Below are 27232 nucleotides of genomic sequence, written 5' to 3' on the forward strand. Positions count from 1 at the left end.
CTTTTTCCGTTTAAAAAAGGCATGTTTTTGCAGATAAAGTACGTTTTGCGTTTGATTTCATAATTTAAAACATCATGAAACAAATGTTTCTTATCGATGCACAATAAAAAATAAAAATTCTGAAAAATTACGGTAAAAAGTAATGACACTAATTTTACAATAAAATCTATTTTTAATTATATTTCTTAACTGTTCTTTATATTTTTATTTAGTCTAAAGGAAATTACAGGAATAAAATAGAAATTTAGCATTTAAATTCAACTAAATATACTGCAAACTTAAAAAAAATAAGTGGTTTATATTTTACTTATATTCTATAGAATTTTTTTACATAATGTTATTTAAATTTACTTTTTTACTGTTTTTTTTATAAATACTTAAGTTGATTGAATGTTAATCATTTTTCTAATAAACGATGATAATCAAAAACTAGAAGACTTTAAAGGTTTTTTGTGGAAAATGGTAAAGAATACTTTTTACACCTACAATTATAATTCTTTATTTTTTTAACCACCAGCTATAAAATAAAATTTGGATACAAAGAAAGAAACGAGTGATTTTATCACCCATGAAATGGATGTTATTTATTTATACGAGAGTTTCAATATTTTTTTTCTTTAAAATATCATTTTTTAAATATTGTCTTAGATATAAATAAAGACTATTTTATTTATTACGTAATATTTAATTTATTTATACTATTTACTTAAAATTTAATATCTTGCTTAATTTTTTTAAGTAACTGCTTTTTCCAGTAAAAATAACTGATTATTAACTGTTACTGGGATTCAAGGTTTATGCTATTTCGTGTAAACGAAGCTTCCTTGTAGAAAAATTCTACATCAATTCATTCACTTTCAAATACAATTCTGTATAACTTCTTTGTCAATTTCTGAAAAGAATCGGATACAAATTAGTCAATGATATTATAATTTATTTCAAGATTATTTTTTCATTTATTTGAATACAGAATTTAATTTATGTTTTCTTTAAAAGATTGCTCATTCATTAAAAACTGGAAAGGCAGAAATTAAAGACAATGCAGTAAACAATGAATATTGAATGAAAATAACTACTGAAAATTACTTGAAAATGAAATGTTATTTTTAAATAAGGGATATTAAATAAAAGTAAAAACTATGTATTAGATAGTAAAAATTAAAAGTACTACTCTACATTAAATAATGAAGAACTATACATTAAATAATGAACGCAGAATTAAAATAAAGACTATACATTAAATAAACACATAATGCAAATAAAGACTTTGCATTAAATAAAATGTAATAACATAATTATATACGCGTTGGAGCGTGTTAATGCCTTCAAATGCATCGAAGAATTCATTAACAAGTGCACCTGTCAAGATAATAAGCCTCCGGGATGCTTTCCTCTCGCGCCTCCGCTCCGTATCCCACGTGGTTTAACCTCAAGAATCTTCTGTTTATTTCCGCTATAAGAGCATGGAGAAAGAGTGGGCAAGTGACGTCTCATTACGTCATAATAAGAATCCACCTCTTATGCCCTTTACTACTCAACACTAAACTAACCGGAACTTGGTCTTGGGTTCACATTTGTTCATACTCGCCTTCTCTGAAGTTAAATTAAAATACAGACACCACTTTCCATGTTTTATGCGATTAGAGTTATTCCAGATACAGCGCGATGAAGTTGTTATCAAGTTTATGCCTGTTTGTTGTTTACATCTTATTAAAAAAATCTGAAGGAAAGATCGTGTATCTTAATGGTACAGAAGTATATAATGGTCGGCCGAAAGCTGGAAATATTACGATCCCCTCTCAGAGATGGATTAGTGTTTTTAATCCAAGGAATATAAGTAATCATTCTGGCCTTGATTCAAAGCCTGTGTCGCTCACGGTTCATAGAAAAAATGACGAGGAAAAAGTAGAAGAAAATAAAAAAGTAGAAGAAATTAAAAAAGATGAAGAAATTAAAAATAATGATGGAGAACAGACATCGAATACAAATTTGACAACAAGTAAGTAAATCATTTATATCGACTTTATTACGCAAAATATCTTAATACTTTTAATAATAATTCATAAACCATGCATTAACAAGCTAACAATTAACTAATAGTAAAATTTAGCAAAGTGTTTCTTATTAATATAGACTCATATATGCTTATTCTTAAATTATTTTTAAAAAAATAGAGAGAGAAATTCACTACACGCAGAAATAAGATCGGAAAAATTATGCACATTTATATAATTCTCTCTCAAAATTAAATTTGAAATAGGTTTCTCAGGTGAAAAAATCAATAGTTGGACAATGTTAAGAAAATAGTATGATTTTAATAAAACTATCATTGTTAACTTAATAGCAACATTTTTATGTCAAAGACTTATCTCTGAAAAAATATTTAGAAAACTTAGCCTCGAAATCGCATATTGAGTATTAAATTGTTTTGATATTCCAAATATATGAAATATTGTTTGTTGTTAAAATATAGACTAAAGCTTGCAGTTGCCAATTTCTGTATATCATCGAATACAGTTACGTGAATTAAAAGAAGAGCAATAAAAACAAAATGATATTTTTTTACTACTTAAATTGGTAAAATGTTATGTCATTAAAGAACTAAAATATTGTGGTAGTATAGTAAAGCAGAAAAAAACTATAACTTTCAATAATTCGTTATTTACGGTGTATTCTAAAAAATTCAATAAATGAGAAAGCTGCATTCTTTAACACAAATTATTGATTAATATTCTCGTTAAACATTTCTTTCTCACGTTCTCGCTTCATTTTTCTGACGAAACATTTTCATTTTAATAAAAATTATGGGTTAATCTTTTCGATCTCATCATGTGTGGGGGAAACAGCTACTTTCCATTGTAAAAGATATCCAACATTCCTTGGGAATGCTTTTTTTTTCAATATTGCATCAAAGTAATTAATAAATAAAAGGGAAATCTATTAGTTCTTCTTAGTTATTTTAGAAGTTATTTTTTTAACTATGATAAACTTTTACTATAAAAATTCACTAAACTATCTAGAATATGATATTATGCAACATACATAGGCCTAAAATGGGTAATGCGTTATGATTAACTTGTAAAACTTTTATCAAATAATTTATTAAGTACTCGTCGTATAGATTAGGAATTTAAAATAAAAGAAATTTTTTTTCAGCTTTCAAATCCTTATTTCACTTAGTTTCTTAAATGTTTATTGTGATGTTTTTTAGAAAAAAAATCAAACTACTTCCACCCCAATTGTGAGCCGTTGGCTCCATAAGAATTAAAAAAATTGGAATTTTTCTTTTCCTTCTTTCTTTCTTGTATCAATGATTATCTCCATCTAACACGAAATGCGGAGGTTCTAAAACCGCACAAGAACGACTGAACTATTTGTTTACAAAGTATCGTTGAAAAACAACGTGATAAGTTCAAATAAAACAATTGAAATACCTGCAGCTGTTTCGATACTATAAACAAATATCAACATCATCATAGCCATTTCGCCATATGAGAGGAAATGAAAAACTGAGTGGAAGAAAGATCTAAGTGACATTTTTAGAAAAAAATAAATCGTTTGGAAGGAAAAAAAAATTTTTTTTTTTTACATATTTAAATTTGCAACGTTTATTTGCTTTGCTAAGTTCTTAATTCCAAAGATCTACACCGTGGGTAACCACAACGTGGGTAATTCGAATGAATTCGTGGTAAAACACTCATTAAAAATTCTCTCCGATAAGAGTTATGGTCGAACTGATGTTCCCCAAAAGTTTATGGTATTACCTCTTCACAAAAGCTAAAACCATTGAGGCTGGGCAAAGCAACAAAAGTGAGTAACGTATGAACTTATAAGTTAATTTACTTAAATTCACAAATATGTCCCCGAAATCATTCATCCTATTAGTTCTCCAAGATTCATTCGATATTCAAACCAAAGTTATCGTGCTCGCAGAAAAAAAAATTCTGATAAAATTACCCAACTGCCTAGACATAACATGCCTAGCAAACCAAACCATACCATAACTCTGGTAATAAAACCAAAATGTACGGTCTATAAACCAATCATTTAGTAATTTTTCAGTTCATACGGTAACGGTTTTATGGAATTTCTACTTTTCAAAATTATAGTTCGTATTACCCCACATTTAGTAACAAATACAAAACTTAAAAGTAAATTTAACCAAATAAACGGTTTCTATGTCATACTTTAAGGCATTATGACAAAATTAAAAAAATTTACCACATTTACCAAATTTTATCACATTTTGTAAAACCATATTTTATTGTTTATTTCACCAAAATCATTACAAAAGCGCTCCGGTAGAAATTATCGAATGCCCATCATAGAGGCAGAATTACGGTAACTTTATTCATATTCTGGTTGTTTTGACCATACTTTTTTTTCTCAGAGTGTAGAAAACTGAGTACTGGTTAATTTTCTAGTATAACTTAGGGTTTAGCTCGAATTATTCCAAAATATCTTTTCACCTTCTGTATGCTTATCAAATACTTTTTACTGTATTGAAACAGCGATATGTCTTTAAAATATTTTCGTTGTCGCTGTTCAATCCAACACAAAAATTATTCTTTTTCCTGAATGTAAATCTTATTGTAAAATATAATATAATAAATATAATTTATAGTATCTTATTGCAAAATACAATAAATATAATATTACATCATATTGTAAAATAAACTAAATAATGTAATATAATATTGTAAAATATACTAAATATAATATAATATAATCTTATGGTAAAATATAAATTTTAAGTAAATATGTTACGTAAGATATAATTATTCGATTGACTTTTTTTGCAATTGCCAAGCATATATGCTGCGTTTTCAAGATCAAGATTATATGGTTTAGGGTCATACTTGATGACAGTCGACAGCACCTGTTTCCTAGCCTTAATCGGCCTTAATTTTATATCTTTTCATTTTATGGACATTTTGGCATATAATACAATTAAATTGAGGAATTACATGTCCTATACTGGAACAAAAAAAAGGTTGAAAATTGTTTGTGTTTCAAATTTAAATAAATATCATGTAGTAAATTATATATGTATAAAGGGGTACATTAACGAATCGAAAACATTTTATTAACTATCTATTTTCATACTTCTTCTTGCTTCAGATAAAAAAAAAAACTGCTCGTCATATTATTTATTTTATTATAATCTCATGAAATATTTATCATTTGTGAATAAATGAGACAGTTTCATTAAAAATAGAAAAGAATCAGAATACAGATTTTTACATTAACTTAATTTTTATAACGGACTAAATGTTATTTTTCATGCGTCCTAATCTTTATATTTGTGCAAAAACTTTAATGTAATCACTGTAAAACAAATATACTACAAATTTATGTTTAAAAATATGATTCCATGACCGTTGTACTTTAAATTCTTCATAATATAGAATTAGATTTTATGAATGAACTGCAGACCTTAGAATACTCGCATAATAATTTTCGCATACCATCAAACATGTATTTAAGTTTTGAATATATTAACTGTTAAGCATACAATTGTTAACGTATTAAAAAGTTAAAACGAGCCAATTTGCAAAATGCATTATTATTTTATAGTACAAAAATAAAATGATGATCATAGCTTGGAATGGTTCAATTTTTGGCAAAACTACACAAATAATTAATAATTAAAAAAATATCTATACACTGTAAAAAATCTCAGGTCTAAATACAGAAAAAAGTGCCGATACTTTTTACAGTAAAATCCATTTTGTACTATAAAACTTTACGAAGGAAAATATCTAATATACCCTATTTTTTACAGAAATATTTACTGTAAAAGCACTTAATCACTGCAATTATATATATATATATATATATATATATATATATATATATATATATATATATATATATATATATATATATATATATATATATATATATATATATATATATATATATATATATATATATATATATATATATATATATATATATATATATATATATATATATATATATATATATATATATATATATATATATATATATATATATAATGCAAAATGGATTTTATGGATGCTGCTCATAATTCTGGTTAATAGAGCCAAAATATGTGATATTTAAACCATTCTGTTGATAATTTCTCCATTCATATGACAATAGTAAACCTAAAATTCTAGCTTTGAAAATTATAGTTCCTATTATCCCATATTTAAAATAAAATCAAAAACTGAAAAGTAAATTTAATCGAATAAATGGCTTTTATTCCATGCTCCAATGTATCATGATAAAATTACCAAATCTTTCAACATTTACCAAATTTTATCACACGTTATAAACAGTATTTTATGCTAATTTCGCCAAAATCATTTCCAAAGCTCTTTGGTAAAAATAACCGAGCTTTTTGGTGTTCCCATAGAGCCAGAAACACGGTACATTTTATCATATTCTGGTAGTTATGACCATATTTTTTTCCTTTGTATACTAAATGGAAATATTAAGTAAAACTCATCTGTTAACAATCCCTCTGTTAAATCAAGTAAGAAGGAAATCTCAGATAGAAAATAGTATCAATAGGTTTGATTTAATCGTCTTTTTCAAAACAAACATTCATTAGCTGCAGTGACCTAATAAGATACAAAAACCGATTTGAGGGTCAGATGTAAGATTAAAAAACCTGTACCCGTTACTTGGTGAAAAAAGTGTGGGAAGCACAGTAAGGTATGTATTATTAATAATAATTCCCACGTTAATGTGTAGCATCCGGAAGGGTATTCTTTTCATTGTTTCTTTATAAGTTAATTACAAAACTAATAGTTTATAAAAAAGAAAGGAAAAGAAATACTATTTTTGATTTGTAAGAGGAATTTATTTTTGATTTGTTCCTTTGTATTGAAGAGTAAGTGACACTGTATTCAGCAAGCCTAAAGGTTTTTATTGCCTTTAAAAGAATCCTAGACACCTTTTTTTCCCCTCTTTCTGCCTTTTTTCCTTTTCATTTTTTTAAATGCGGGTATTTTTCGATTATTTTTCTGCTCTTATACCATTTAATAGTCGGACAAAAATTATTCTCACATCTTCTATGGAACATTTTTTTTAAAAATTACACTGAATAAGCCTAAATAAACTGATGTTTCTAATTTTTATTCTTGATATACAATAAAATATAATATTTAGTTTTAAAAAATTCGGAGTCATTCTGAAAAAAAAAACTATTTATACTTTTATTTGTTACAGCTGTTTTCTTTGCAGAAGTTTAATTTGTGTACAGAAATTTTTGTTACAAAAGTTTAATTTGTTGATGATGAAATAGAATTTTTAAAAAGTGAATAATACAGTATTTAGACCAAAGTATTAGGCTTTAGCATGCAGAACATTGTAAGCAAACGATTGTTACATCATTAAAATTTTATGCAGAAGGAATTAAATTTGCTAATGGTGGATAAAATAGAAATTCAGAAATTGATAAATTTATTTAAATAAAAAATCTAATCGTTGTACACTAATTAAAATTTCTCTCCAGATCACACTGTAATTATAAATTTCATTAAATAAATGATTGACAGAAAATTAATTTAAAACTACAGAACAACATCAAAACATCTACGAGGGAAACAGGGTAAACTTTGTGCTGCGTAGACGAAAGCAAAAAATTACGTGACTAAATCACAAATTAAGTACAGAAATGGATATATTATAGTTACGGCTCTAATTACCATTTAATGAAAGTGCATTACCATTTAATGAGTGTACAAAAATTATTGACACATCTTTTTTTTAAAAAAAAATTACATTTAAAAACCTTAATAAATTTCTAATTTTTGATACACCATAAAATATTACGTTTCAGTTAAGGCAAATTCATTACATATTTTGGATAAAATTACTCATACTTTATTTGTTTACAGTTGTTTTCGGTACAGCAGTTTAATTTTTTACAGCAAATTTTATTACATAATTTTTTTACAATGATTTAATTGTTTAATTTGTTGTTGATTAAAACGTATTTTTTAAAAATTTGAGAAATACAGTACATAGACCAGAGTAGCAGGCTTTATCATACAGAACAATGTAAGCAAACGATTGTTGCGTCATTAAAATTTATGCAGAAAGAATTAAATTTAAATTTGTTAATGAAGGATAAAATATAAATTCAGAAATTTATTTAAATAAAAAGATCGAATTATCTTGTACACTATTTAAAATTTCTCTCCAGATGACACTATAATTATAAATTACTTTACAATAATAAGTGAATGAAAAATTAATTTAAGGCTACAGAGCAGCATCAAAAACATCTAAAAAGAGAATAAGGTATACTTTGTGCGACGGCAATGAAAGCAAAAAACTAGGTGAATAAAGCACTGAAGTAGACATAGTACAGTTTGGATTCTATAAACAAGAACTTTCTTTAAAGTTATCATTGAGGAAGACGCATCAGACACATTCTTGTTTATGGAACCAAAACTGTAGTATGTCAATTTCTGATCTTTATTTGTGCTTTATTCACGTTTTGTGCTTTAATCAGAAACATCATTTACGATTTCATGCGATTTTGTTCCTCTTGTAGTGACACCTGGTGGGAAATTTTCAATGGTTCAAAGTACAGATTTCATTTCACCATATCGATCAAATCGCGCGATACATTTGGGTCCTACATTTTCTCGTGTTGCAGGGGATACAACAGTGCTGTCCAGTTTACGAGGAATATGGAGCGATCTTAGTCCAATGTTAACAGTATTATCTACAATTCTTGGAATATTCTTTATGTTCGTCATTATGGAATCACCATTATCACCACTTCCTGTGCCACCACTTCCTCATTCACCAGTTGGTCCTTATCCACCCACAAATATGTACCCATATGGAATTCCTCCTCCGAGAAACCATTATGGTATGGGATATGTCGGCCCATCGGCAGCTCATGCTAGTTATAGAATACCAAGACAAATGAGATCATTTATGAATAAAACTGAAAACAATGAATTTCTTCGAATGGAAAATCAACGTTATTTGAAAGAGCGAAGCATCAATGGGTGGCCAGATTTATTGAAAGAAGGTTTTGACTCATTGATCAGTGAATTTAAGTGAGTAATTTTTTTTTTGTCTTAAAAAATCGAACACTTTAATTTTTTGTTGTTTTTGTTTTGTGCGAGAAGTTTATATTGTTGTTTTTAAAAGTTAATTATCAATAACTTTTGAGAAGCTCTAAATGGGAATCCTTGATCAAAAAGATGCTTGAAGTGTCCCACAGTTCATTTAACTTCAGTTCATTCATCAATGTATCAATTTTTTCTTAACTAAAAAAATAAAAGAGCGCAAACGAAACATTTTTTTTAACATGATTTAGCATAAGCAGCAACATTTTATCTTAAATGTTCCCTTTATCAATATCTGATACACTTATTTGTATCACGGATACACTTATTCACCTAACATCGTGTATTTTTTGCAAATCATGCCGTTATAAAAACTTTGATCTAAAAATGTTTGTTTATGAACAACGAGCAAAAAGATATTTTAAACCTTTTTATGAGAGTGGATCAAATATAAATGAGGCTTTTTTAATAACTAAATACTACTTAAAAAAAATCGAAAAATTTTATAGTTCTACATAATTTCTGCGAACTTCTACACATTTTTTCCAACTTTCCGTTCATGAAAATAATTTGCATTTATTGTTCGTTCTTCCTGATGGAAGTCGACGTACATCTTGTGAGTCTTAGAAAACATTTGCGATAATCTTACTAGCAGATAACCAAGATTTTGCTTTGTATGAAGCAGATATTTTTTTTTAAGTCATTCCATACTAAAACGATTTATTTCAGGGATATAGTGCCGCACCCACTATTTATCTCCTTCTGTTTCATCGTGAGTCAATAATCTTTCACAAACGTCTTTTCTTGCATCCTTTTGATTTGTATTCCAAATTCTAGTTACCATTCATGCTTAGATTATTCGATATTTCAAATCCCCATAAATTATGTTTTGCTCACTTTCATAACCCGTCTCTGTTATAGCGCTAATTTCTCGAAATTTAATTCGTCGGTCATTATGAATAAAGTCACAAACATGGTCAATTTTCTGTGTCGTAAGACTCGTTCTTGGTTGACGAAAAAGATAAATTTTCAAGTTCTTCACGGCCTTGTTTAAATAAATTGTGTAGTTTGCATACTTGAGACTTCTACAGGGTATCATTGCCAGACTGAGCATGTAATTTGAGAAAAATTTAATTAGCATGTGTTATGCAAATGCATTAGAAGCGTTACGCTCACTCATGATTCAAGCTACTCAAAAAAAAAAAAAGAGAAAAAAAAACTCTCAACAAACTAAACACTGGGAAACAAACTCTAGATAAAGTTCTATTGTTGCCATGACAACGAGAATAAAAATCGTCTGCTGCTTTTATAAAAGTTTCTTTTAGATTTGATCCACCTACGTAAAATCAACGTTTAGATAGAGAAATAAAGAGAAACAGTTTGTTTCAAAAGCAACGGAGAAGTAAATATAGCATACAACAACTAGATTTCGCACTCTTTTAATGAAAAAAAAAAATTTGAAAAATTACAAAAATGGTGTTAAGAAATTAATGAATCTTTATATGATTTTACAGTTTCTAACAATGAGATTAAATACAAGAGTAATCTTTAAAACCAAAATTTTTAGAAGCTGAATTTTTTAGAAACTGAATCTTTTAGATATCGAGTTATTTTGGAAATTGAATCGGAAAAATACTAAATCTTTCAGAAATTAAAAAGTTCATTTCAGAAGCACCACTGCTTGAGAAAAATTACTTAGCTTTAGAGCATTCTGTTATTAAATACATATCTGATTGAAATAATCATGCTAATAGTCTTATAGCACACACTATTTCTAAATTGCTTTAGAATCAAAAGAAATCATTTTCAATCAATAATTTCGGCACACTAATGAAGTTGAAGATATATTGTCACATTTCTTTAATTAGGTACTTTCAAGGGAAAATCAACATTCCAAAAATATCTTTACCAGTTACTAACTTTGCTGAGGTGCAGAGAATACTATTCTCATTCATTTAAAAATGTTTCCAAATATTGATTACCAAGAGTTATCAATATTTTTACATATTTTTCTAACTTGAAATTCTTCTCAATTCTGTAATTTTACTGAGCCAGAACTTTATCTTTCTTTCCAATTAATTATTCTAAAAATAATAATAATAACATTGTAGATTTTATTGATTATTTAAAATGGTTGTTTGTTCTTTTATGATTTTCAATGTCTACTTATTTTAAAATCTGTAAATTATAACAACAGTTTTATAAAATGCAAATAAAAACATTTCTGTATAATTTGAATTTTTTTTCAAATAATATGTAAAGAAAAAAGCATTGAACCAAAAGTTTAGTCAACCAGTATCGTATTTCTTGCTAGATTGTGTCCATGATTGTAAGATATAAAAAAATAAGATTAAGATAGTTTATTAGATTTAAGTTCGTATGCATAAATAACAGTGTATAGTGGACATCAGGGTTCAAAAAACTCACAATTTGCTTATACTCTGTCGAGCATACAAAAAATATACATGCCCGAAAGAAATTCTTACGTGCCCGAACATCCTTTTAAATTGCATATTAATAAAAACATACGAATGTACTTATTATTCATTTGCTGAACAAAAATCACATTAAAAACATATCTACATCAGCTCTTTCATTTTATGCATAATCGTAAGTATTAAGCGTTATTATCAAAGAAGTATTGAATTTTATTTTCCATATTAACTGTTTTCCTACGACAGTGATTGGAGTATACTTTTTTTTATAAAAAAAAAACAAGCAAGTATAAGAGATTTAAAACAAACAATAATCTAACCCTGGGTTAATTTGTGAACTACTTATTCACATAATAAAATTCTTAATTATCTGTATTTAAATTTGGTTAAGTTTGAGTTTTATTAAATATATTTGAATTTTTTTTTCGTCTTACCCTTAGATGCTGGTTATTCCCTCAATCTGGAATTTTAGTGATTAAAGGCGCTAAATTGATATTTTACTGTATTTCTGACTTAATATAGCCCTGATTCATCCCAAATTCAAGTAGCGGAAAAAGTATATACCTGAATATATACTAATGAATGACAATAGAAATTGAATATATTGATAAATGACAATGTATATTGAATGACAATAAACACGCAGTTCATACTAAAATTACTTACTTTTAATTAATCTACTTCTTGTTAAAAAAAAAATGTAGAATTTCAACCTTATTGTTTTTAACAACTTCGGTGAAGAAAATAAATATAAATTTAAAGTTTATCTGAAAAAGTTTTTACTTAAACAGATACCTTTTGGTCTCAAATGTTTCTTATCAAGTTCAGTAGCGGCTAAAGAAATAAAGAAACGCTTCCCCAGGCTCGCACGCTCCGAGAGTATACGTACGTGCAAGCCGGGATTTTTCCCTTTAACCTTGATTTCATTTAAAAATTCACATATAATCATTACTCCAATTAAATTTGCTAAAAATCACAATTGATTATTATTGATAATTTCTGATTATACTGTAATAAAAATTTCAAGATATTTGAAAGCACAATTGCGAAACTGACCCAGAACATATAAAATACTATCTAGCAAACCCCAAACTGCAAACAAGTCTACACCCACATGAACCAATAAGCATTCTATCCTTTTCTCCCTCCATTGATTTGGAATTGAAAAATCATATTTAAAATCAAACCTATGAGTGACATTGTTTGAAATTATAACAACCACCATCTAACGTTGTTTAAAAATTTAAATAAACGTTCCAAATAGAAATCACGTCCACGTGATTATGGGATGCAGGAGTCGAAAAGGTTCGTCGCATCTATGATACCGTGAGCTGTGAAAGAAGAATCACGTATATACACCATGGTCCTGACATAACGGTCCTGAACAACATAAAAAGAAAACGTTTTAAGAGATAAATTCAGAGGTAGTTGGGAAAATCTTGACTCTGTTTTGAAAAACGTATTATAAGAAAGGTGGTTATTCAACAAAGTAATGTTGTTTTCTGGTACCGAATGCTTTTATTATAAGTTTAGAAATTCCTAAATAATGACAGTCTTTTATTTCCAAAATTAAATACTTTTTATAGTTATCATATTTTCAAATAACACACTAAAATAAATTTTTTTTTTCCAAAAACAAAATTTAAAATTTTTTAATGAAATTAAATCAGAATTGTTTTGATGTATTATGATTGTTATATAAAAACTGATTATAATATTTCTCTATTTACAGGAAGCTTACGTCTGATGAAGAATTTTTGAAAAATATGTACCAAATATTCGATTCTTCTTTGCATCCAAAATAATTACAATTATTCAATTGTAAAAAACTCGATGTCGTTGTTGTTTTTAATGAGACAGGGTTGGAAAAATCTTATTTGGTGAAGGTGGAAATTTGGAGACACATATTTTTCAACATTGAAACTTATGATTAGTTAATTGATTTATGAAGAAATATTTAAAATTTTATTTGACTTGCCATTGAATCATTAATCGAAAATTACTTCTACTGTAAAAATAGATATTTGTGAAGTATCTAGACGGGACTCTTTTTATGGGAAGATTCTAGACGGGACTCTTTTTAAGAGAAACGGATACTGTCTATGTCCACAAGACAGAACTAGCAAAATAGAACAATAGTGGAATATTTTTTTAACAAGTACACAGTTAAAAATTTCTAGGTAAAAATGGTTAAATAGCAATTTATTTCATTGTTATTTTACTATATTCAACCAAAACAGTCAAGTAACCATAAAAAAGCTGATTTTCAAACAGTGAAGTGAGAGAAAAAACGTTTATTGATTGTTTTTACCTAATACGGTTTAGCAACCAGAATTCTATCCGCGTCAACTAGGTCCACCTCATGAAGCTATTTTGTTCCATTTAAGCCGGATACATACTGCAGCTGAGAGGGCTAATTGGTCAATCTCATGACACAGGGATTCGAATCCCAGTGAGGATAGTACAATATTTCTTCCATTCCTTCAATACATGAAAAATTTCTAGCGTCTTGCATTCTTAAATCAGTGATCTTAGTCTATTCGAATATAAAACCAACATTCAAGCATAAATGGCGCAGAACCCACAGAGTTCCAATGTCCACACACTTAAGTTTTATTTTTATGGTTTGTAAATTACGCTAGTTATGTTTACAAAACCGTACAGTTTTGCATTCACGGTTTTTCAACTATACCAGTTGTAAACGATTTCAAAACTACAAAGGTAAAGAAATGTTCCTAACCATAAAGTTTATGATTAATCGGTTGGACAGGCTGCTACCGGTTATTTTACTGCAATTTCAGAATGACAATTCCGCCAGGGAATCAGTTCAAAAATAATTAATTAACGATATAAATGTAATCATAAATATGTCATAACAGATATGAAATTGGAAATATTAGTGCAATATACTTGTCGTTACATTTGGGGAACTGTGAAAAATCTTTGTACAAATATTCAGTATTATTTTTCCTCAAATTTTTCTACTCAAGTTTGGGTGATACTTCCTGGCATACAATCTATTTTTTATTCATTATTATCAATGTGTGTGCGTCTGTGTCTATTTATTGACAAAAATAATTTTTATGTTTTGCATCTTCGTATCTTTGTGTTACAACTTTTTCTATAACATAATTGTATTATTTATTTAATCTTTTAGTCAAATAAATGTCATTTTAAATAAGTTTCCTTGCAATTTTTTAAATTTATTTTTAATTATGAAGTGTATTGCTTCCTGTGTAAAAATTTTACACCTCTTTGAAACAGTGAATTGCTATAAAATAACGTGATATTTTTTAATAAGCATTTGCCAAAAAAAAAAAGATAAATCCAAAATTCAAAAAAAAATTTAATACATATTCCTTATCTGAATATTCTTTGCAAAATTATACATATTTAAATAGTTTCTCTTAAAAAATAGAAAAACAGTAAACTCCAAAAAATTAAACAAAATCTATTTTTTATATACTTAATTGCAAACATTTTTCCATTGCGTTGACTGTGCTAGAACAAACTTTAATTTATTTTTATAAATGAAATACAAATTAATTTTATTGCACTTTTGATGCCATTTAAATTGTTGCTAATAATTTTTTGAGTTTAAAATTTCAAATAGCTCATAATGAACCATTGAAAGCATTGTACTAAAAAGGCGAGAAAACATATTTTTTAATTTGTCAATAAATCATTAAAACGTATTTAAATACAAACTATTTTTTTTTCGTTAACTAATTATCCGATGTAAATGAATGCAAATTCCTTAGAAACGAATTTTTATTCAAAAAATAATTAATTTCAGAATAAACTTAAACATGTGTACTGAAAAAATATTTAATCCCTTGGAGATAAAATAATCTTTAATAATTAACTTAATTTGTTTACAAATTCTTGACTTACTTGAAATAGTAGTGTTCGCTCAAAGTTCACATTTTTCGAATTCCGAAATTCAAAGCGATGCAGAAGGTATTTTTGTGCTTGATTTTTTATATTTTGATTTTTAAAAAAAACTATTACCTAACACGTCATTTCACAGTTCTTTTAGTACCAAATTTTTTAAAAAATTGTCTCCCGTCTTAACTTGTTTTCAAAGCTAAACAAAAACAAGGCATTTTTTCTCTCTATTTATTTTTTATTTTTTCATGACTCACTGACTTAATGAACTATGATCCGTTAAATGTATATAACAGCTAAAATTAACTCCATTAACTAAATAATTCATGCTAATGTTTTAACAAAAATATTTTAGGCTTTTTATATATATATGTAATAACAATTTTGATTAAATATAATTATAACAAGCTTTATTGTGATAAAAATGAATGTGGATGTTAAAGTTATCTTCCAATGTTTAATTTGAATATGAAAAAATGCATTATCTCAGATTTGATAATGGTTTAGTACATGTAAGAAGTAAGTATATAGTATATTTTATTTCGCTGTACTATAATCTAATGCAATGCTTCTACAACCTAAAAAATAGTTAATAGCAAAATATTTAAATGTTGGGTAGTAATTATTTAAATTTTATTAAAATTTACTGCATGTGTTTACGTATTTATCATTGATAGAAATTAATTTCTACCCAAAAGTTTCTATGCAAAACAATTACCTATTTTATGTCAACGACATTCTTTAACTGCTGAATATTTAAATATAAAATTATTACAATACAGTTACAAAAATAAATTAAAGCCTTAATCGTTAACTTATGTTTTTAGGCTATTCTTCGAAAACTGTCACGTAACTGCTGTTTAGTCATGTTTCTTAGGTTTATGTTTTATCCATTTGTTGCCTATATCATCTAAATGATGCAGCTTTCGTAATCTTTCAATATGAAGCTAAAATTTTTTAACAGTGAAAAACATTTGTGATTACATTTTTGAGGATTTCAGTTACTCTAACGTAGCATTATTTGAAAATATGCAAAAATTGAGAATTGATTCTAACAATCTATTCTCAATTTTTGAATTCATTGATTTTTACAATTTGTTAATTCATTGATTTTAACAACTTTCATCAATTTAAAGTATGAAAATCTCGGCAAGTTGGATATTTTTTTGAAAGGATAAATGAAAATTTTAAATATGTATGCTGCGAAAAAATACGCTAATTAATTAGTGCAGACGATATCTTAAGTTACGAAATCAGAAGAAAAACGTACTTTCTATGAATAAACATACCTTTCCTTCTTTATTTGAAACCCAAAATATAAGGAGTAGCCGCAATCTAGGAAATATGGTCTCAATAGTTCGGTCAGGAGAGCTGTCAAAAGTTTCGAATTCTTAATGTTAATTTTACTTTTTACGTTTTTCCCCATATTTCGAGGCCTTTTTAAGAGAATAGAAAAAATTTTGCATACAATTAGTAAATTCGTTTATACAAAGATAATTCTATGCAAAAAATAACTTTAAGTAAATATTTATTATTTTATTTAATAATAGAAGAAAAATAATTGTAAGGCACACAATTTTTTACATCAATGTAAAGAATGTAATTTTGCAATGCTAAATACAAAATTTGAGCGAAATCCGTTTAATAGTTCTTGAAAAAAATCAAATTTTAATAAAGTCTTATTTTAATATTTGGTTTAAAAGGCTTATCACAAGATAATAGAAACAAAGTCACGCTACTTTTTATGAACTTATAATTCATGTATGTGTAGTGGTGGGATCAAAATAACTTTGTACCACTGAATTTTGAATTTTTTTCCCCACTAAGAAAAAATTGCCCAAAAGGGTGGATCAAGTTGGCATATCTGAAATCTCTTCACATCCCCCCATATTTATGCATTGAAACATACCAGAAAATCAGATACCAAGGCAAGATTCGTTGTACGTGAAATATATCGCTCTTTTCTTAGAAAGTTCCATGTTTAACGTAAAAAACTTAAAGCATCTGAAAAAGAAGCAGAGAGCTAACCCTACTAACCAATCAAAATTCCAACACAAGAAGTTTATTAAAAATACTGTCCTTAAACTAGGATCAGCAAGGGCACTTGGCTTATTTTATCTTCAGCGAATAATGTCTGGACTTCATATTTTGGCGCTATTGGCGGGTATTTATCTTATGATATTCGTCGTTGAGCCTGTTGCAGTACCACAACATTTACTGTCTCAGCATTATTATGGTCTACCTTGGAGTGCAGAAAGGAGCGATATTATCAAAGCTAAAATGCCTTCAATACTTCAAGAAATTCCTGACAATACCCTTTTTCAAGAAACTGAAGCACAAAGAAAAGACAGCCCTTACCAGGTAATATTGAACTTTTTATCTAACATGCTTATTTATGCACTGCAAAAAAAAAAAAAAAATCCGGATCAAATTTTGGCACTCTGAAGTACCGCCAGTTCGGCAGTAAAATCTATTTTTAAAGTACAATATTGTACTGTTATTTTTGCAGTAATATTATTTAATTGGAGTGATTCAGTGACTTTGTGGTAATCATTACTGTAAAAATTACAGTATATCAGATTTTTTGTTCTCTACATTTTCAGGTAAAAATTGATTTAAAGGTAAAAAATACGTATACCTCAATATTACCATAAAATGAGCAGTAGAATTGAAGTTATAACCCACTAATTAAAAATTATCTTTCATGGATGCTCAGAGGAATTGACAAATTCTATCCAGAACAAATTCCCTGTGTTGGGAATTTGGGCCCTGAAAAAGGGTAATTACTACAGAGGTAGCAAGAAAACCCTTTTCAATTTTTAAAAAAAAATATTAGAGGAATGTATGAAAATCTAAATTCATATTTAAAATTCATTTTTTATTCAAAATCTTAGTTGCAATTATTGTATGGTAATAAGTTACTTATATTTCAAGCAATGCTTTTTTATTTAGTGTCGATTTATATTGACTTACCCCTACTGTTTGTCAACGTAAAAAATATTCACATTCAGTTAAATTTACACATTTCATATTTTTAAAGACATCTTCAATGAAAAGTCAAATATTTTCTAATTTTAATGTTATATTACACAGGTAAAATAAATGCATCTTAACAAGATACTTTATGGACACTTAGTTAAGTATCACTATCAAATTTTCAATTAAATGCAAAAACAATTCTACCAGACAGATTGTTCTAAATATTTTCTAAGTGAAAACTTTTTCCTTAATGCGAAATCTAAACGAGCACGTAAGTTTTCTGCTAGGGGCCACAACTTATTTACTAATGACCCATTTCTTACGCAGAGAGATTTTCAGGGATGATAAGCCCTTATGTCTAGCATTAACTCTTATCTCCAAGATGGACTAAAGTTTCAAGTCTGGTGAATAAGATGGTCAATCTTATGCAATGAAAAAGTTAGGAAAATGTTCCTTAAGGCACCATTCTCGAGAACAGAATAATGAATAACTCGAACAATTTCGATACACATGTTTCAATTTATGCTTGAATCAACATTTAACAGAAAAAAATTTTAAATTTTGGTAGTAGATAAAAATATTAAACTTGAAACTTTCTTGAATTTATTTCTTGTCACGCTACATGTACTATATCTATGTATATAGTGTAACAAGTATCAATCGATACTTGATAAAAAAAATTAAAATTTTGGTGGTGGATAAAAATATTTGGCTTGAAATTTTATCAAAGTTTCACGCTATATGTACCAATATAGCGTGACAAGAATCTATCAATAAATAAAATTAAAAAAAATTTTAAATTTTGAGGTGAATAAAAATGTTTTGCCTTTTTTGTCTTTACTAAAAAAACATTATTTTTTTAGTAAAGACAAAAAAGGCAAAACATTTATCATTCATAGAGAATACTGTTTGTTTAATTGAATGTTTATTTATTTCAGCAGCGTCACTAATGGAGTTCAACACCATCTACCATTTTTAATATGAAAATATTTTGTTTTGCAAAAAATTATGTTACTGCAGTCAGTTATAACTTGATAAAAATTGGCAATATGATGAATTTTAACTGCTCGTAATATTCAAGAACAAATAAGAGTAAATACAGCACTGCTTACATTAGATTTTGTTTTCTTTTGAAACTTTATTAGACAACGAGTGATAGGCTGAGCTTCTTACCTGTTTCGTTTACAATCGCCTCAAACTTTGATAAATTCAAATTATTATATTGCTTAACGATAATTCTTGGTCCGCATGAGAGGAAAAAAATTTCAGTCACTACTATTTCTTTTGATGTTGAACAAAATTGTGACAAATATTTAAGTTTTAATTATAAAGTCGATTACAGATTTAAAAAGTCGATTTTCTGTGTCACTAAATAATGAAAAATACACGCTGTATATTAAAAGTAAAAAGAAGATCTTTGCTTACTGATCAATAAGAATCATACTGGTCAATGAAGTTCTAGCAAATGCACAATGAAGGAAATGCAGCAATGCGAATATAAACCTTATTATTATTATTAGTAGTAGTATTTTAATTCGGCGGAATTAATCAGTATGTACTTTTTAGAAAATTTTCTAAAAATTTGAGTTGAAGCAACTACAAACAAGGAAAAGATGCAAATTGAGCAACATTCTCGGAATGAGTAGCATTCACAAATGAATAAATAGAATTAGCTTAGCAAACTTTAAATGGCGCTTTCTCAAATCAGCATTTCCCATGCTCAGTGGCTTAATATCTTCTTTATTTTTCATCCGATTTGGTAAAAACCCGAATAGCGTGTTTATCATAATTCAATTCCAATTTCAAATAAGGTTTTTCTTATCAGGTTTTTTCTTATCAATGAATTAACTAGTGCATCCATTCATCAAATTCGATCGCATATAAAATTTTGCTGAGGGAGTATTGTAGCTTGTCTACCACTACAACTGCTTAATTCCAATTCACTAGTATATAAGACATGTTAACTCGATGTTGAAGTACGTTTTCATAGATGAAGGTTGACATTGTCGATAACACTCCCCCACATGACTAGCACTGAGTTATAAAGTACTTTGTACTTAGTACTTTGTAAAGTACTGAGTTATAAAGTACTTTGTACTTAGTAAAGTACTGAGTTATAAAGTGATTTATGAAAATTTGATTTTTACGTAATCATCATACATTCGTTTTATAAAAATTATTACGCTTAACTGGTTTAAATATAGTTTAAAGAACTGAGAATAAGGAAACATTAAGTATATTTATTAAATGATGTTAAAACTTCAAAAATTAATACGGTGGAAAAAGTCGCCATGTTTATAAAAATTAGATTTATTTATAATTTCAATTAGAAATAGCTATTGAAGGAATTAAATTGCTAGAAATTGAATATGTTTCAGCTGCAACAGATAAAAAGAAAGCCTGCAAAACTATTTGGTTTATTTTTTTTTTACCAATGCGTAGTACAATGCGTAATGAATATAATACGTAAGAAAATATGCATCACATATTCAAAAAAAGAAACGAAAATTAGGAGGTCTTGCGTGATATAATTTAAACTTTTCACTATTTGACTTAAAATCATTGAAAATTCAAGTCAAACTTTGAAAATTGGTGTAAAAAAATCATTTGGACTAAATTATATCTTTGCAGGTATCTGATGGAAATAGATTTTCTAAGTTATCACAAAAAGGAAACTATAGCTACATGGGTAGTTTGGATCACGTGACAACACACTTAAAGAGGTTAGATAGATTGAACTCAAACTCAGAAAATAAGCCGGCGATAAACAGAGGTCCTACTTTTGCCTTTGAAAACTCGCACAAGCAAGCCAATAATAGAACAACAATTCATACTTGGCATAACTGGACAACCAGGCAATATTCTAAACAAGATACAGACAATGGTAAAGAGAGAAGGATACCCCCGACGTTTCAAACGATCCCAACAAATAAGAATATTTTAAGTGAAAGTGTCAATAAAGAAAAGAAATTCAACTCAAGGGGAAGTGCAGTGTAAGTTCAATATTTTAAAATTTCTATGGTCTAAAATAGTAATATATTACAAATTTTGAGGAGTATGTAATCAACAAAGTTGTTCCAAAATCTGTGTTGAAGCTTAATATTTTTAAAATTATAGAAAAAAAGTGAAGGACAATTTTTAAAAAAAAAAAAATCTCTACAGATATTTATACTAGGCTTATTAAATTTTGCTCAATTATTATATAATAACTAAATATATAATCGATACAAGATACAAGCGCATTCCGACGTAGGATGATCAAAAACACTTTTTTTAGTTACACATTTATTATCAGTCCGGAACATTCAAAGGCTTTAAACTTTATTGATAAGTGTGAGAATTTGCATGATCTAAACCAGTGATTCTCAACCACTGTGACGCGGCACTTTAGTGTGCCGCCAAATATTAGAAATGATACAATAAAAATTATAATGCTTTTTTTTATTATGATTCAAGTTTAAATTAAAGAAAAGTGTATATATATATATATATATATATATATATATATATATATATATATATATATATATATATATATATATATATATATATATATATATATATATATATATATATATATATATATATGGGTCATATGAAAAGGTATAAATAGACTGAAAAATTTTCTTAAATTAAAGTAATTAAAAAAGTGATAAAAATTACATAAATGCCTTTATTTATTTTTGTTATATGTCCTTATAATAATGATCAAGTTTTCTATTTTATTTTTTACAAGATTTAAAATATTTTAAATTCTGCCTTGTCCACGGAGGAGATGTAATAGTCAACGGAGGAGACATTTTATGTTATAAAATGTCAATTAATTCATTAATTATTGGGTATAACTGATATGAGTTTAACATTAATAAGTAAATAATAAAATATTTCATTATCAGAGATAGAGCTACTTCCGATTAATCATGCTGCTATGAAAGGAAACATCCATTTTTAACCTAGGTGTACAATTTTTTAAGTAACTCTTACTGTATATTAATAAATTGAAATGTAAAGACTATTGAAATAAAAATTCAGACTCCACATGAAAGTTGAGTGCTGAGGGTACTCTTCTATGAACATTTTATGCAAGTTAAACATACCGTCATCCAAATAACGTTTTTGTTTTTTCTCTTTTCTTCTTGTTATTGTTTCTTTTTCTCTGGGCACAAACGGCTTGCTCTATCAATTTCTAGAAATTTAAGTACATTTAATCACGATTTTTCTGTTAAATATTTTTCTGATACAGATCTTAAAGTTTCTTGCTCTTTTTATTTCTCTTTTTATTTCTCTTATTTTTTACTTTCTTCAAACAACATAGGGTTTTCTTTTAATTTCTGTCTAGCTTGTCTCATACTAAGTTTTTTCTGCTCCCTTCTCTTTTGCATTTAAACATTTGATTGCCTTCTTTTTTTATGTTTTGGTTTTGCCATTTTTTTCCTAAAATTTGAAGATAAAAAAAATGTTAAACGTCACAGAAATTATTTAGAAAAATTGCCAATATTTACTTCTCCGATAAGAAAATAATTAAACTTAATTGTTTTTCTTTAAAAATACAAACAAATTAACTCATTTGTTCAATTTTAAAAAATATCAATTAAAAGAAAATAGTTTTTTAATTATTAAAATTATATTATGGTTATCTAACACATTGTCTCTTCCATTGGCTGTGTCTTCTCATCCGTGGACTTGTTATGTCCACGGAGGAGACAAAAACTAGTTCTTTAATTTTACTGATTTTTGATTTTAAAGTTACAAATATGGCGCAGTTCTTTTTATTAAATATACTATTTTTGCAATCTAAAATTCATCTATCAAAAATAAAATAATTCTCTCTTACCTTCTTTATGATGTCCACGGAGTATACGGTGATAACTTTGTCAAACCCCATTTGAACACAACAATCCAATTTGACACCAAAGAGAACAAAAACAACTGATAGTTAACATTAGAAAATAGAATAGTTACCTTTCTCAGCAGCTGTCTTATAGAGATTTCGCATATTCTGCCCTTTATTGCATATTTACCGAACTATATTAATTGTCCACGAAGGGAGACTTCATATTTGATGGACAAAGTTTACTTGTCATTTATTTTATAAAAATATTTATTTTTAAAAAAAATATTAAATAAAAAGTTACTATAAACATTTAACTAGGTAAAACTACAGAAACCATTAAAATAACATTTAAATTGTTTAACAGCCATTAAAAATTATTCTGTTTCACAGACGTAGGGACGTCCACGGAGGGGATTTTGAAGCCATGTTTATTAAAAAATAAGAATGAAATATTAAATACAATTAGCAGAAATGTATATGATTTGTTAGTTAGAACTTTGCGAAAAATGATGAGGAAAAATATTAGGAAATCTGCTGTATTTCCTAATATTTATTACTAAGGGACTTAAAAAATGACCTTTTTGTGAGAATGACCCATATATACATTATATTAACCGCGTGAACATCTTTGTCGGTGATTGTATTGTCTCTGACAATCATTAAATAAGATGGAAGTGTTTAAATCAGCTAATCATTAAAGTAAGCTATGCAATAAATAAACAAATTAACAAAGGATAACTAAAAAAAACAAATATATAAAAAACAAACTAACAAAGGATAACTAACAAAAATTAGGCTAGCAATTCATAATTAGCAAATAAACTAGTTAACAAGAAATCATAAAAAATAACAGTTAATAGTTATAGAAAGCAAACTAACAATTAATAACTAGCAAAAAAATAAATAACTGTTACTAACTAATAAAAAATTGGTCGAAAGAAATAATTAATCCCTTAATAAATGTGCTTTTGTAGTACATATTATTTTATTTCACATTCAAAATTATTATCGCAAACTATTTAACACAGTGTTTTTCATTGTGTGCCGTCAAATTTTGAAATCGTTAAAAGATTTCGCAACCAAAAAGAATGGTTGAGAATCACTGATCTAAACACTTCTGAAGTTATAAAAAATATTCTCTTAGTATTCCTTGAGAAAAAAATCTGAAACCAAAAACTGAAAGATTCTCTTCAATAATGTATTTTCATGTGAGCTGAAGTCAATTATCATCATTTGAATTTCGAAAACTTTACTTCTAATATTGTTTTTTTTTTAAATTCCAAAGCTTTATCAATTATTCTGTTATTCCTATTGTTTATGATCAGTAGATTGCTCTTTATCAATTATTACAGAAAAGGCCTCAAATCGAAATAGAAAATGCCTCAAATTATCTGATAATGTCTTTTTCCTATATTTTACCTACCTTCAGTATACAAAGAACGATTTGTAATCTAAGTACTTATTTTTAATTCAGACTTAATAATATTTTTACTATTGCTTTGTATTTTTTATTAATTTTTATTGTTTAAGCTTGAAATTGGTTAGGAGGCACATTAAATTTTTGCCTCTTCAGGTTTAATATCAAAATCTTGAAATTTTTGTTTCATTAATAAAGAAAAAAATATTCGTTCGACATTCTCTATTATATTTACATTCAAAGAGCTAGGAAAATGTCTCTCATGCTATTACGGATTTACTGCTGTCAAACTAAAAAAACATTGTGTGAAAGCCTTACACAGAATAATATTAATAAAAACTATCATGAAAACTGCATGACTATCAGTTACGGTAATCTAATAGTGAATAACAATAATCATTAATAAAATTATTCAACTTTCCCAAGTAGAATTGATACGATTAACAAACAAAAATCTGAAGAAAAAAAAACCTTTTTCAGAATGATTGGATGCAAATATTAAAATATATTTAGAGAATTTAGAGTTTGCTAAATATAGCGGATAATTCATCTTTATTTTTTAATTTTGAAAAGTTGTTTCCGAAACCTTTCGCTACATATCTTAGCTACGATTACATATCTTAGCTAAGTGAAATTTAATTTGCTTCACTTAGAATTTTGCAAATTTTGAAAGTTTAAAGCATAGGGTTTTAACCTTTTTTTAGCTCACCTACCAATTTTCAGGTCAAAAGCTTTTTAATGCTGCTCCCGTTTCATAAAAGTTCTTAAACAAAAGTTTATTAAACAATTGAAAATCAAAATTATAAATTATGGAACATTTTTATTAAGGTTCTTTTTCAATGTAGGGCAGTCTATTTTCATGTGAACAGCAAGCAATATGCTGAAAAATAGTAATCATTTAAATTTCTAAAACTTTACATCCAGTGATTGTTTTTAAATTTCTATAACTTCATCATTCAAACCTATTGTTTCGAATCAGCGGATTTCTTTTTTCTTCATAGTTTTTTTCAATTTTTTTCATAGAAAATGCCTCAAATTATTTGAAAATGTCTTTTTCCTACATTTTACCTACTTTCAGTGCACAAAGAGAGATTTGCAATTTACCTATTTATTTTTAAATTAGGATTAATATCTTTAATATTACTTTGTATTTATTACTTTTTATAGTTCATGCTTGTAATTGGTTAGGATACAAACGTTAAATTTTCTCTTATCAGTTTTAATGTCAAACCTAAAAGCTTTTTGTTTCATTTATAAAAAAAAATCTATTTGTTCCAGATTCTCTTTTATGTTTATATTTAAAGACCTAAGATAATGTTTCTCCTGATTTTAACTGCGTTCTCTGCTGTCTAACTAAAAATGAAAATATAAAAATAGTTTAAGCAGAATTATATGAATGAAAACTACACATAACTATCAGTTATTAATAGTGAATAACAACACCCAGTATGACATTTTCTCACTTTTTCTAGCAGAATTGACACAATTAAAAAAAATTCTATAAAAAAAAAACCCTTTTAACTGAGTTATAGGATATAAATATCAAAATACAGTTTTATAACATTAGTGATCTTCGATCATATGACTTATTAATGAATAAAGTTCAGTGAATCAACGATTAGTGTGCAGTTATAATACAATGATATCTTCTTAGAAATAAGGTGATAAAAAAAGAATTTATTTATGAATTATTACAACTTGATTCCAATTTAAATTCCCTAAAAATTATGCTGCTTCTAATTATGTTGCGAGCATTGCAATAGTAATGAAAATAATGAATTTGAATTGATGTAATGAAAATAAAATACAAGCAAGAATAAAATGCATTTCGATTTATTTTCAGATCAATACAACTTTCAAAGGTGGATCACAAGACTGATTAAAATTTACGACGACCGAATAAATGTAAACAAGTAGGAAAATAAGTAACAAGTATGTACCAAGAATGCAAACGAGTATGACTGTACAAAGGAGAAATCTTTCCTCAAAAAGTTATTTTGTCTTTTTTGTTTCTTATTTACCGATTACTTAATAAGACTTCATATGTTATTATATAGGATCTCCGATTTTTTGTAATAAGAATTCCAATAACAAACAGTATTGTGTTCAGAATTTAGAAATACGTTAAATTTGTTAAATTTTATTTGTGCTTAAGAAAATGTGTTAAATGAACATGATTTTCGTATATTTAAGTCCAAAACTTTATCATATTTTATGATAAATCCTAAAAGGTAATTTTTTTAAACAATTTTTTTGAAATATCTATCATATGTTCATTACACTGGTGAGTTTAAAGTCGTGTGCATCAAAATATTATGATACTTAAAATTAACAGATAAGAATTTAAATTAAAATTAAATATCACAGAGTTCAGCTGCTGGCTTTTATTTTGATTTTTAACTTAGGCGTGGTAAAATAAATGTTCAAAATATTGATCTTTCGTGAATACCAGAACGTGTTTTTTGTACATAATTTTTTAAAATAACCTTTGGGAGCTACAATACAATATACGTTCGAAAGGCCATTCTTCTGGTTCAAATCCGGAATGCCACCTTTCTTAAACTCTATTGTCCTTTTTTTATGCTTTTTGTAAGCGAACGTAGACACTTCGTTT

The 27232-nt window shown here is 27.0% G+C and overlaps 2 protein-coding genes across 4 annotated transcripts in view; one reads left to right on the forward strand and one right to left on the reverse strand.

Moving 5' to 3' along the window:
- LOC107445928 (uncharacterized) overlaps positions 1-27232 on the reverse strand; it is a 275554-nt gene that overhangs the window by 93801 nt on the left and 154521 nt on the right. The gene's annotated exons all lie outside the window — the stretch shown is intronic.
- Positions 1455-26727, forward strand: LOC107445925 (uncharacterized). Of its 2 annotated transcripts, XM_016060431.4 has the most exons (4): positions 1522-1999; positions 17478-17749; positions 20999-21360; positions 26462-26727. In XM_016060431.4, the coding sequence occupies exons 1-4, from the start codon at positions 1666-1668 to the stop codon at positions 26499-26501; spliced, it is 1008 nt and encodes a 335-aa protein (XP_015915917.3). In that variant the 5' UTR covers positions 1522-1665; the 3' UTR covers positions 26502-26727. The 2 variants fall into 2 exon arrangements, with proteins under 2 accessions (XP_015915918.2, XP_015915917.3); XM_016060432.4 differs by lacking the exons at positions 17478-17749; positions 20999-21360; positions 26462-26727 and adding exons at positions 8642-9053; positions 13233-14678 and having other exon boundaries at positions 1455-1999.

This window comes from Parasteatoda tepidariorum, chromosome 11 (genome assembly GCF_982258835.1).
Source record: "Parasteatoda tepidariorum strain Cologne lab strain chromosome 11, Ptep-v5.0, whole genome shotgun sequence".
Classification (NCBI taxonomy): domain Eukaryota; kingdom Metazoa; phylum Arthropoda; class Arachnida; order Araneae; family Theridiidae; genus Parasteatoda; species Parasteatoda tepidariorum.